This window comes from Lepidochelys kempii, chromosome 11 (assembly GCF_965140285.1).
Source record: "Lepidochelys kempii isolate rLepKem1 chromosome 11, rLepKem1.hap1, whole genome shotgun sequence".
In the NCBI taxonomy this organism is placed as follows: domain Eukaryota; kingdom Metazoa; phylum Chordata; order Testudines; family Cheloniidae; genus Lepidochelys; species Lepidochelys kempii.
This window is the reverse complement of record NC_136390.1, coordinates 8,107,362-8,121,331: the sequence shown is the minus strand read 5'-3', so window position 1 is coordinate 8,121,331 and position 13,970 is coordinate 8,107,362. Positions and strand designations below refer to the sequence as shown.

Here is a 13,970-nt window from a genome sequence, read left to right as displayed (position 1 = left end):
ATGAATCACAGGCTCAGTAAACTGACTTGGTAGCAATCCAACAACAAACTCAACTAACAACTTATACTCCTATGTGAAAGCAAGTTGCAATTTCAGTACTTAAGGCATTGTCTACACTCCAATCGCTACAGTGGCATGGGTGTAGTGCTGCAGCTATGTGGATATAGCATAGATAGATACTACAGAGACTAAAAGGGTTTTTTCTGTTGTTATAGTAAATCCACCCAGTTGAAAAGGAGCAGCTAGGTCTAACACAGAATTCTTCCATCAACCTAGCTGCATCTACTGTGAGGGTTAGGTCAACCTAACTATGTCTCACGGCATACATCCCTGAGTGACGTAGCTAGGTCAACCTAAGTTTTAGGTTTGGAGTGGGAGAACCTATCACAAATAAACCTTTTTCTATTTCAAACCATACTTTTCTAAAAATGTTTCTGTACTCTAGTCATAGCAGGTCCTTCAATTTGACTCTATCAAATGCCTGCTATATCCCAACATGCGTATAAGCAAGGATTGGGTGCATCCATGTCATGTAAAAATTGTAAATACTTGAAATCCTATTTAGCAAGTTTCTTTATGGAGAATTAAGATCAGAAGTCAGAACACATGACTTGTTTTTAATAGAAGAATACATGCTGTTTGAAGATTATAGGTTTAAGTAAAATCTGTGTTGGTAGGGCTTCAAGAAACAGATGGGAAATTATTCCTATGCATGACCTACTTACAAATGATGCATTTTAATATATTGACAAGAACTTAGATAATGAATTCTTAGATACACACTTCGATATTAGCCATAATCTGCACTGTCCATTTAAAAAGTGTATTATTGCCCTGGTTGCAATGATGTAACCTTCACAATATTAAATTATACAAAGATTTATGGAACTTGCAACTTAAGTGAGATAGTAAATGTGAGAACTTCTCATTCAGTTTAATAGGATATTAACTGAAGCCAAAAGTTCCCTAAATGCCAAAGACATTCAACAAGCACATTTATCCAATACAGTTGCAAATAATTGGCACAGCCTGATGTTCACTTTACTTGGCCTCAGACTGAGCAAGGTACTTAATCATTTGCGTAACTTTAAGCATGAGTAGTCTCAATGAAGTCAAATAAGGGCTACTCAAATTGCTGAAAGTTAGGCCCATGACTGAATAGCCTGCTGAATTAGGGCCTTGAACATTATATTCAAATTATACTAAACTGTTCCTGAAAATATCATGAATCTACTTTTATATTACAGTGTGAATCATTCAAACTTACTCTTGCATAGTGCAATTCAACTCCATAGAGTTCTAAGGTCCGTGCTGTATTGAGATAATTGAACTCAGCTTCTGCAGGAGACAAGCCTCTATAACGACAAAGGTGAGTTAAATACGAAGCAGCCCAAAAGTACATAAAATATCCAAAACCCTTAGTCAGCTCAAGCAGATTTTAATAATTCATTACTTTAACTCCATTTTTCTCTGATAAACCAACTCCCCCTTGACTCCACCATATACACTGATTGTCATGCAGTAATTTTGGTAGCTAGAGATTCAAGCACTTTCCTCACAGATACTTGTTAATTAGTTGATTGGTCTCCACATGTGTACACTCACAATTCTGCCAGTTCTGCCTCCACACAACAAAAATGTCATTAAAGGAAGACTGCAATACATACTCGGCACATATATACGTTGTATTTCAAATGGCACAGTGATAGGTGCCTTAAAGGGCCTGAAAACCTTTGAGTTGGCAGGGAAGCCTCTAAAAACTGCTCTTGCAATTAGTATTATATTTTGAATTGAAATAATATCTTCTCTGCAGGGTCCACCCTAGATTTTAATATTTGTACAATCACCAAGTTCAAATTGTTTGTTTTTCCTTACCCTCCCCGCCACAACCTTTTTAATTTGCAATATGTTTGATTGATTCCACATTGCTCAGTTTCAGTCACTAATTGGCAATTTTGTTAGTTGCTAAAATCACCAGTATCCCCTATCTGTAATAAATAAATGTGTTAGCGGAGTACAACCCCTATTAAATATTTCTTAACAGACTCATGGACTCTTTAACTGAAAGTTTATCAGCAGTATATTATTACACAAATTAGGGCATTTACTTTCAATGTTTTTTTTGTTTCATATCCTTTTGGCTCTGTAGCAGAAATTCATACAACTGCATATAACTGATAAAATCTGATGAATTGCAAAACTGCTTTATCTACTTCTGAGAGAGAGACAAGGTACTGAGGTAACATCTCTAGTTGGACCAACTTCTGTTGGTGGAAGGTAAATGTTTCAAGCTTTGCAGAGCTTTTTTTCTGGTCTGGGGAAGGTAACTAGAGTGTCTGAGCTAACTACAAGTTTGGACAAACTATTAAGCATAAGGGGTTAACACATGCTATAAGATACCACTTAAAATGAAGGGGTCAGTTAAGGGTTAGCAGGCAGTGAGATGTATTAAACATTGTTGTAATGAGCCATAAAACTAGTTTCTCTCTTGAGTACATGGATTTTAGTGTCTAGCAGAATTAAGAATTTAATTTGCCAAGCTTGCCTTTTGAATGTTTCCATTGAGGACGAGTACTGAGAGGACCAATATGGAGTGGTCATTTTGTGAAAAATGTTCACCCATGAGTGATAGGGTGTTTTTGTTTTTTTATCATTTTACTGTGAGAGTTCATTCAAGAGCATAGGGGTTGTCCGCTTTCACCAACATTGTTGTTGTTGGGATATTTGACACACTGGATGAGATACATCACACACTGTGATGGGCATGTGCAAGACCCATGAATCTTGAAAGGTGTGTTGTGCGGGATAATGATCATCACAGCTGTGGAGATATGTCTGCAGCTTTTGCATCTGTTGTTCTGTTGGGGGGTGCTGTGGGGAGCTTGCTTCTGATAAGCTTAACTAGGTTTGAGGGTTCTTTGAAGACCAGAATAGGGGGTTCGGGAAAGATTTCTTTCAGGATGCAGATAAATATGAGTTGTAATTGTTTAATGATACCCTATACGGGTTCCAATGTGGGATCGTAAATGACAACTAGGGGTGTGTGGTCAGTGTGATATTTATTTCTGTATTGATCCTCCCGGAGTATTTGGGTGGCCCATTCCATGATGTGATCTACTTCTCTGGTGGAGAGTCCTTGTTTAGTGAAGGCGGTTTTAAGTGTGTTTAGCTGTGTATCCTAGACTTTGTCTTCAGAGCAAATTCTGTAGTATCTGAGTGCCTGGCCACAGATAACAGATTCCTTTGCATGTCTGGGATGGCTGCTGGATCTGTGGTGTGTGTAAGAGTGGTGATCTGTAGATTTCTTGTATATAGCTGTTTGGAGGGTTCCACTGTTGAAGTGGATTGCAGTATCCAGGAAGTTGATGTTGGTGTGGGAGTGTTCTAGAGAGAGTTTGATGGGTGGTGGTGGTTGCTGAAGTTGTGGGGGAAATTTATCAAGGAATTTAGTTCATCTGTCCAGAGGATTGATGTATCTCAGGCATATCACTGGTTTTGTGGTGCATTTTCCCTGAAATTCTTCCTTGACTTGGCCCATGAAAAGGCTGGCATACTGGGGAGCCACCTTATACCCATGGTTTGGACAAAGTGTTTGTTAAATGTGATGGCAGTGATGCCGTCATGGTGAGGGATGTCTGTGTGTAGGAAGGCGACATCTGTGGTGGCAAGGATGGCATTCTGAGGGAGGCTGTTAATGTTGTCGAGTTTTTGGAAGAAGTTGGCAGTGTCTTGGAGGAAGCTGACCTTTTGCGTGGCGAATAGTTTGAGGATGGTTTCTACGAGTCCTGATATTCCTTCTGTGAAAGTGCCATGGCCAGATATGATGGGTCTGTCTGGGTTCCCTTTTTTGTGCATTTTTGGAAGCATGTAGATGGTTACTGGGGTGGGAGACCAGGGGTTGATGAGGTTGTAGAGTTTTTCTTTGAGTTGTCTGGGGAAGGATTTGATGGTATCTTTAAATTCCTGTGTGAATTGTGGTGTGGGGCCTTCATTGAGTTTTTATGCTAGGTGGTGGCAGAGTTGGCCTCATTGACGTAGACATCATGATTAAGGACTATGATGGCACCTCCTTTGGCTATTGGTTTGTTCACGATTTGATGACTGGATTTCAGAGACTGTACAGCAATCCTCTGGATGGCAGAGAGATTGCGTGGATATAATATTTGTTGAGGAGTTCATTCAATTTTTCTCCAAAAGTAATCAATGTAATGATCAAGTGTGTGGTTTCGTCTGCTGCGTGCCTGTGTGCAGTCAATTGATTACTTTTTCTTATGACTATCAACAGAAGTGTGGTAGTTGTGAGTATCATCATCTTTGTTGTGAAAGGACTCCTTAAGAGTCATCAAAAGAATTCTTCTCATTTTCCACATGTTAGTACGCTATAAGGTTCTGTGGTGGACAAGAAATTCAGTCCCTTGGAGAGTATAGTTACTACTGTATAGATTAGAAGTAGTCTTGATAAGTTGATGATGTTGGGGTGTTATTTAGTGTCCATGTGATGGGTTATGGTATCTTGGTTTTTCCCAGGGGTGCTGTTGTCGGTTCTGAAGTTGTTATAGTTGGTTCCACTTTTTGTGTTGTTGGCTGTCATCAGATTTTTGTTTGTTTGTTGTTTGGGGTTTCCTGATTTTTTTCTTCCAGTGTGTGGGAGCATGTGATGATTTCTTGTTTGAAGTGGTCCTTTCTGGAATATGTAAAGTTCAGGAGATGGTTCCTCAGTTTTTCTGACGTTTTTCTGGTGACTCCTCTGGGAATTATATTTTGTTTGTTGAATCTGATCAGGAAGTGGATGTCTGGCTTCCTCCTTTATGTTGTGAAGGTTCCATTTTAAATGGCAAAATTTGATATCTTCCATAGTTATTTGCAGTGTTACTGTAGCCATCTCGGTCCCAGAATATGAGCGAGACAAGATAGTTGAAATAATATCTGTTATTGGACCAACTTCAGTTGGTGGAGGTATGAGCTTTTGAAGTTCAGAGCTCCTCTTTAATATACTTCTAACCACATACACTCTTCTACAGTAATTCCCTGCTGCTGGTAAAGGCAATGTACACAGAAACCTTACGCAGGCAGATCATTATGAATGACTGAAGACTTTTCTTAAAGAAACCAAAATTTCCTATAAAAATTCACACACTACTATAGAAATAAAGTCTCATATATAGCCTTTCTTCAAAGTAATTTAAAGATTAGTATACTCATTCTGAATCTTCCCTCTCCTCCAAACTGTGGAATACTTCATATAAAGACATGCAAAAATACTGCATTGTAAAAATTCACCTGTTAAGTTTATTCAGGCAATATTTCTATAAAGGCACAGCATCTGTAGACAGTGATATGACAAAATAAGAATAATTTTTTCTGTAAATTCTTACATATGCTGATGATGTAATTTTGCTATTTCTTTTTCAAAGTCTTGAGGCTGGCTAGGGATGAAAGAGTAGTCTGAGAGGTAGCCTGGCAAGTTTTCTGAATGGTTGTAGTCTCCCAATTCGGCTAAGAGATTGAAGGGAAAGGTTATTACTTGTTTAGTGCAAACAATATATTCAGCATTGTACAACACCCAAAGTTTAATACAGTCCTGGCCTCAAACACCTTATGGTCTAGAACAGACAAAGACAACAGAAGTTTGAGTTCACCTTGTTTCTTTAACATGAGTTATAAGCTCAGTCGGTATCACAGAAGAAGTTTTAAAAAAGGACTTGAACAACAAAAAGGTGCTGGCTTGGCAAAATGGTTTATGAAATGTTCATGTTATAATTTACTTAACTTACTTTCCACCTATATAATGATTAACCCTAAATAAACAGAATTTTGTTGCTCCAGGGTATTTCTGTAATCAAACACTGTTTATGTGTGTCCATGTTTTCATTTCATTATGAGGACTCACATTTTCAATCTTTCTAAAACCTGTTATAATTTTATCCTCTAGAAGATTTGAAAAATTAACCTAATGCATTCTTGCCAAGGTATTTCCAAAACCAAAAAAATGGCTTATTTTTGTATCAGCTCATTTCTCAGTTTATTCAAACAACTGAAAATTAGAATTATAGAAATCTATCATAATTTTTCAAACCATGTTTTATAATTTTGCCACATTAATTAAGATCACAGCTCCTGCACTGTTAAATCTAAAATGTATGACCCATTTCAACAAACAAAATGGGTAGGATTGCTAAAAAGTTAGGCTTTGAGTGCATGACTATAATTGGACAGTACTGAAAACCAGTTTAAAAATCAACTTCAGATCTTGTAACTGATTTATTGTTTTGGTGAAGCAGCACATTTAGTTAAAGACTGTCCCAGTTCTATTTCCTTATAGCTAGGGCCCTACCAATTTCACAGCCGTGAAAAAAGAAAAATGCGTCACAGACCGTGACATAAACCCTTCCCCCCGAAATCTGATGTCCCCTTGTTCCTAGGAGTACCCCAGATGACCCCACTTTAAGTATGCTGCCCTTTTAAGTAGGCCATCAAGTTCAGACACAGCAACAGCTGTCAGCAAGCTCCCTCATCCCCCCTGTCCTGAGCCCTATTGTGTCCCTCCACCCCCAACTCTGTGGAAATGGTGTACTGGGTGGGAGGGCAGGGGGAAGGTGACACCCTGACATGAGCACCCGTCTCCCTTCCCCCACCCCCGCACTACACAGCAAGCAGGAAGCTCCCCGGAGAAGCTCCAAGGCAGAGGGCAGGAGCAGCACACAGGAGCGGGAGAAGGGACACCTGAATGGCTCAGCACTTGATAGCCTGCTGGGCGTCCGCCCAACCATGCAGCTTATAGGGAATTTAGCCCTTACAATACAGTCAGATTACAATATAATTTCTGAAGCTCAGTAAACAATGTTTTTACACCCGTGAATATACATACACATTTTCTATTTTAAAAAAAATTCTTTTCACTTGACTTATTTCATTGTCATGATTTATATGGTAAGATCTTTTCTAAGGTATGTATTTTAATAATTTTGCAGCATTCTTGTACTATATATTTTATTTCAACCAGAAGCCCAGACTTTTTTTTAAGAGCAACTCATATGAGAAGGCATTTAAATACAAAGCTAACTTGGCTGGAAACATAATTGGATCAAATATTCCTGCAAGTTTCATTTCTAATCTAAGCTATATACTTTATATATAGTATATGTCATAAAATAGACTTAGCTATGTACTTTTCACAAACACTTTAATGGAACGTTTTTATGGCAAGGAGTATAGTAAAAAATATCACATAAGTATCTAAAATAGCAGAAACGCACAAGGGTCAGAATTAAGGTAATTTTAACATCTTGATTTTTGTCATTTCCTGATTTTAAAATGTGTAACTACGCATCATGTTAGTTTTCCATGTAATTGCCCAGATTTTTATAAAAGGAAGAGAAAAAAAGGACAAAAAACTTCACTATCCAAGACTTTACAGCTCTGCTATCTTTTTTAAAATTGGCAACCGTGTTTATAAAAGTTATGTAAACTGGAACTATCCAGCTAGACACTACCAGAACTCCCTGTTCCACACACTTTTGGATGTTAAATGTAAAAAATATCTAAATCTACAAACAGCTTCAGTCTCATTACTGAGGAAGTAACATATTACATTTTAGAGCATACAGAGATTTACAAAAAGCATTACTTTATCTTTAAACAGTAGTATAAAGAGGAAATGGAAAGTTGGGAGCTTACTAGTAATACAATTTCATGACCACTTCAAATGAAAATACCATGAAATCCATGAAAAAAAGGTGTACCTTTCCTCACTGATGGAAAAAATACCACTATTTTTGCACAGATTTAGGTATAGCTCATCACACATCCATTTGTGTATGCTGATTACTATTCATTAACTTATGGTAACTTAGCTGATCACTGAAAAGCCAGAAAAATAGACGGCATAATTGAAATAACCTATGTACTCATACCTAGTTAGTAATTATACTTACACTGAACAGCGTAGGAAGCCAAAAGAGCAGCAGTATTATAAGGACAGGGCAATCTATAATTAAAAAAAAACAAAACTGTACACCTGATGTAAATTATGAACATTTTGAAAATCTTCTGATTTAATTAATTTATTTACCACACACAGATATGAACAGTAAAGCATAAGTTTTTCAGAGACATTTTTATTATAAGTATTTCCTTTTGTCAGTACTCTAAAAGAAACTCTATTTTATCAGTTCTTCAGCAAACATTATATAGCTCATAACCTTTATGTAAAATTATTAATTGCTAAAAATTAAATAATGTATCAATCTCAGCAAATTGGTCATAATATTGTATATATTGGTCAGCATAATAGAAGAGGCTTACCTTCCAGTAAGAATGTCTTGTTTAATTTGCAGAAAATACTGGTACCTTAAAAAACAAAAATACTACAATGGGTTGATGAAATTTGATTGTATTTTTAGACAGAAATGTCTTCCTAAATTTAATAGAAAGCTGAAATATTTGATATCACTTTTGAGTCTATTGTGTTAGAATCATTTCACCAGATATCATTATTTCTTAAGCTCTGAGAGGTAGCTATTAATATGAGATCGCAATTAAAGTCATGTACATATCCATAAATTTAAAATTATCTACTTCTGCAGAACATCCAAATTTACGATACAGTTCATGAAGACATCACAATTAATATTCAAATTTCACCGAAAGATAGAACCAATGGAGAAAATAGGAAATGGCTACCTTGTGAAAAACAAAATAGAGAAAACAAAACCATCATACTTTGGTGCCGTAAATGAAGCCACACAAAGCTGTGTTCAGATAAAGTTGCCTGCTGTTCAGAAGTACTAAAGCATTTATAAGATTGGACGATTTAGGCATTTACTTTTAGGCACCCAATTCTGAAGACTTTTTCCTGACTCAGCCCATATTACACATATATAAACCCTGTTTTATTTTTGTTCCAGGTATACAGAAGCAGAAATTAATTTAGCACCTGAGGATATCTGACACCAATTTATTGTTTCAATTTAATATCAGGGTTGAGTGGTTTGTCTTCCTCCCTCAATCTAGAAAAACTGAGTGCAAAATCTTATTCCATTATGTTAAAGGCTTTCTGAAATTGTTCCTACCTTCCATAATTTTTTATTCTATAAACTGGATATTTCAGTATTTTCTTCTTTTATTTTAAATGACTTTTAAATGAGAACAGACTGTTTAAAATAGCTGATCTGCTCCTCCCACTGTTTACTCTTAAGGTGGGAAATAAGCAGCAAAATAAACAGATGAAAAATTCAAGACAAGGGGACTGTTTTCAATCAAGTACATTTAGTGACAGAAAACAGATGACAGCAAGTTACTCACTTATTGCAGCTATTTTATGACCCAAAAAAAGGCAACCTTTATTATATTTAAGTGTATTTCTTTGAGTCCGTATTATATACTACGAGTATAAGCTACAGTTCACATTTTCAAATGCAACTACTGATTTTTGGGTACCTCCATTTTTGGGTGCACAAACTGGGATAACTTAAAGGGCCCTGGTTTCCAGAAAGTGCTGAAAAACTCAGCTACTGAAAACCAGGGCCCTCTAAGTTGTCTGAAGTTGGGCACTCAAAAATGAAGAGACCCAAAATGAAGTCATATTTGAAAATGTAGGCCTCTTTGAAAAAGGAAAGAGACTTTGTGCAGGATGAGATAAATTTGAACATGTCCCCATAATATATTCACCCAAAGGTTATATATACTAAGTTTCCTCCAACCCTTCATTAAGGTTTAGAGGATTTTAAGGAAGTGAACATTAATATCTTTTAATATTAATATTCTTAATATTCTAATATTAATAAATTAGAAAGGTGACAAAGCGCACAATACAAATGAGAACGACGCCCATAATAAGGGGTATAGTGGCAACAGGTGAATCTCGCACTTCTTGCAAATTCCCTTATGATTTCTAATGAGACTGCATTCTTCTGTTTTATCATAAGCCATTATTTCTATTGGAAACAATAATTCACATTGAGTCACAATATTGGCATTTGTATTTTTTGTTTTGATGCCTCTACTAACAAATGCCCCACTATGACATTATTGACAGGAACTGTGACCGTATAGATCATTGTTGCAACCAGGTCCTATAGTTGCACCAAATCTTGTACAAAGGAGGTCAAGTAAGGTGTCTATCAAAAGGTACTTGCATCTCAGTGTGTTTCATAGAATCATAAAATATCAAGGTTGGAAGGGACCTCAGGAGGGCATCTAGTCCAACCCCCTGCTCAAAGCAGGACCGATCCCCAATTAAATCATCCCAGCCGGGGCTTTATCAAGCCTGACCTTAAAAACTTCTGAGGAAGGAGATTCCACCACCTCCCTAGGTAACGCATTCCAGTGTTTCACCACCCTCCTAGTGAAAAAATTTTTCCTAATATCCAACCTAAATCTCCCCCACTGCAACTTGAAACCATTACTCCTTGTTCTGTCATCTGCTATCACTGAGAACAGTCTAGAGCTATCCTCTTTGGAACCCCCTTTCAGGTAGTTGAAAGCAGCTATCAAATCCCCCCTCATTCTTCTCTTCTGAAGACTACACATCCCCAGTTCCCTCAGCCTCTCCTCATAAGTCATGTGTTCCAGTCCCCTAATCATTTTTGTTGCCCTCCGCTGGACTCTTTCTCAGAGCTCTGATTCTAAGTAGCACCAGTGATGTATTTGATCATCTTAGAATCATAGAATATCAGGGCTGGAAGGGACCTCAAGAGGTCATCTAGTCCAATCCCCCACTCAAAGCAGGACCAATCCCCAATTTTTGCCCTAGATCCCTAAATGGCCCCCCTCAAGGATTGAACTCACAACCCTGGGTTTAGCAGGCCAATGCTCAAACCACTGAGCTATCCTGCCCCGCCATATTTTTTTTTAGAATCTTATTGAGAAGGGACTCTTCAGATTAAGTGTCCAATCAAGAAACACTTAACTGACAATAAGAAAAGGAGTACTTGTGGCACCTTAGAGACTAACCAATTTATTTGAGCATGAGCTTTCGTGAGCTACAGCTCAAGTGAGCTGTAGCTCACGAAAGCTCATGCTCAAATAAATTGGTTAGTCTCTAAGGTGCCACAAGTACTCCTTTTCTTTTTGCGAATACAGACTAACACGGCTGTTACTCTGTTAACTGACAATGGAACTTGGAGACTCCAATCCACATGAGGAGTTTTCCTGGGAACGTTCAAGGTAGCATGTGAGCAATGGCTGCTCTGCCTGTAAAGAACTGAGTCATGCATGGACATGTGACTTGCCCATGTGACTCCAAACTCCACCTTGCTGCTGTGATTTTCCACAGTAAGAACAAAGGGGTCCTTCCAAATGGCAGAGGATATAAAAGGCCCTGAAAACTCCTCCATTTTGTCTTCAGTCCTGCTTCTTATCCCTGGAGGAACTTTGCTACAAACTGAAACTCTGAACAAAGGACTAAATGACCCATCCAAGCTGTGGATGTACTCCAGAGACTTGATTTGAACCTGCAGTTTATTCCATCACTGCTACAAGCCTGAACCAAGAACTTTGCCATTACTATATGTAATTGATTCCATTTAACCAATTTTAGCTCATCTATTTCTTTCTTTTTATGAATAAACCTTTAGATTCTAATGGATTGGCAACAGCGTGATTTGTGGATAAGATCGGACTTGTATATTGACCTGAGTCTGGGGCTTGGTCCTTTGGGATCAGGAGAACCTTTTTTCTTTTACTGGGGTATTGGTTTTCATAACCGTTAATCCCCATAAGGAGTGGTGCCGGTGGTGATACAAGGGAACTGCTTATATAAAACTTCTGGTTAGCCAGTGTGGTAAAACCGAAGTCCTCTCTGTTTGGCTGGTTTGGTTTGCCTTAATAATAAAGGACACCCAGCCTTGGGCTGTGACTGCCCTGCTCTAAGCAATTTGTCCTGAATTGATACTCTCAGTTGTGTCCCACCAGAGGCCGCTTCATCACACCCACACAAGCACAAAACTTAAATATCACTCTTGCTTTCTTGTACATAACACTGCTTTGGGACATCCCAGGCCCCGGTAATGATCCCATCATGTATTTTTCTTCTTCCACTTCTGCTTTGACAGTTGCAACACAAGCATTCATACAACTCAGGCCTTGGGACAGTAAATTAATAGTAAATAATTGTTTATGTAGCTGTTTATATTATCAAAAGTACTGTATGTACTAAAATATTTAACAGATTGAATTCTGTCATGACAGTAAATATTAAACATTCAGAATTAATTTATTGCATTAAAAATTAAGAGGATTTTTACCTATTCTTTCATTTTATTACAAATTGGTATGTGAACAACAACTGCCTCAAAATAGTTATGTAAGGGTTCCTGATATGGACTTTTAAAATAGATTAACAATAGTGAAGAACCCCACAAGCATTTTTACATATGTGATGCACAGACCGAGGAACCAACCCATCCATAAGTGAAATGCAGTTACCTGTGGGGTGCAATGTGGCAGCTATTTAGGGGAAGAAACACCACATTTTGTACCCAGGAGTAGAAAGAGAGTGCATGTAAAGTGACCAGAATGGAATTCTGCAAACTGGCACTTATCAAGGACATTGGGCCTAACACACCCCTAATGCCCACAAAAAGTACTATAGGCTCTTCAGCTGATCACACTTAATAGTAAGTACAGTTTTACATGTCATCCTGAAGGTATTAAAACTGACAGAAGACTACAGACTGAAGGCCATACCACCTGTAATTCTTTAGCCAATCTTAACATGATAGATAAAAAATTGTTTTAATATAAAGCCTTATCTCCATCTTAAAACACCAAGGTGTAGAGAAAAGAGTGGACTATATGGAAAACAAGCTTATTTTTTAATTTAATTTTATTTTATTAATAAGTCTATCTTGCTTTTTAACAAGTAAATTTAACTTCCTGTTTCCTATGTTTTGTGCTTCAATTTATATAAATGTTAAAATGATGCAAAACAAAATTTTGGGGGAATATTTCACAGGTGTGAATTTAAGGCCTTGTCTACACTACCGCGGTAAGTCGAACTAAATTACGTTACTCCAGCTACGTGAATATGTAGCCGGAGTCGACATAGCTTAGGTTCACTTACTGTGGCGATGTTCTATTGTACTTACAGGACATCATGAGGAAGCTTTCTTAAACAGAGTTCATTCTGTGTTCAATGTGTTGTAAGTACAGTGAAGTTAATTAGTTGTTAGCTAACTAGGTATCACTTATGGCACGTAAATCTCTTCTACGTTGTTGAACAAAATGGGAAATCAGTAGAAATTAAAGCAACTTTAGCAATATAAGTCTAAAATAGCTTGCACAATGCATTCACTTCTTAAATAGTGAGAACAACAAAGATGGAGTTATGTTAAATTAAAAACCTTTCAGCTAGCAATTTTAATAAATGTTAAAAATAGATTGTTTGGTAGCAAGAGTTTATTTAAATGGACAGGGGATCAACGGGTAGCCAAAAATATGTCCCTTTGTTGCTCATGTCTGTTGGTCCCATGAATATTAACAGCAATTTTAGGACATTTTCATCTGCCTTATGTGCCAAGTTACACACAGCCAGAAAGATTGGAAAGATAGCATCTACAGAATTATTGATTAGCAACAGTCAATGCTGGTAAGAAAATGGCTATCAATTTCTGCAAATATGTCATAAAATATCTCATCATATATTTCATCTAAGTTTTGAAAATTTAAAAAATTGCCTGTTCTAACAACAGAGATAGGAAAATTTAGGCTCTTTGGGAACCTAAATAAAAAATGGCCTTCCTGGTTTTTTAGAGGGACCAAGCATCTACAAATCCCAATGAAGTCACCTTCTGTCGTAGATGCTCAGCAATTTGAAAAAAATCAGACTGCTTATACTTAGGTGCCTAAAAATGGAGAAGGCATCTACATTTACACACCTTGGTTTGAAAATTTTGCGCACACCTCTTGAGAACACAGGACATTCACCACTTTTTAATCTGGTACCAATTGAGCATTCACTTTAAACAATT

General features: G+C 37.3%; 1 protein-coding gene across 8 annotated transcripts in view; it reads right to left on the bottom strand.

Moving 5' to 3' along the window:
* The window catches only part of PTPN4 (protein tyrosine phosphatase non-receptor type 4), a 236,161-nt gene that overhangs the window by 133,043 nt on the left and 89,148 nt on the right, over positions 1 to 13,970 (bottom strand). For all 8 annotated transcript variants that reach the window (XM_073305041.2, XM_073305038.2, XM_073305037.2 and 5 more), the window contains 4 exons: positions 8,305 to 8,349; positions 7,935 to 7,987; positions 5,376 to 5,496; positions 1,268 to 1,355 (listed from right to left, as the gene is read on the bottom strand). In XM_073305041.2, the coding sequence (XP_073161142.1) occupies positions 1,268 to 1,355; positions 5,376 to 5,496; positions 7,935 to 7,987; positions 8,305 to 8,349 (307 nt within the window). The remainder of the gene's footprint in view (positions 1 to 1,267; positions 1,356 to 5,375; positions 5,497 to 7,934; positions 7,988 to 8,304; positions 8,350 to 13,970) is intronic.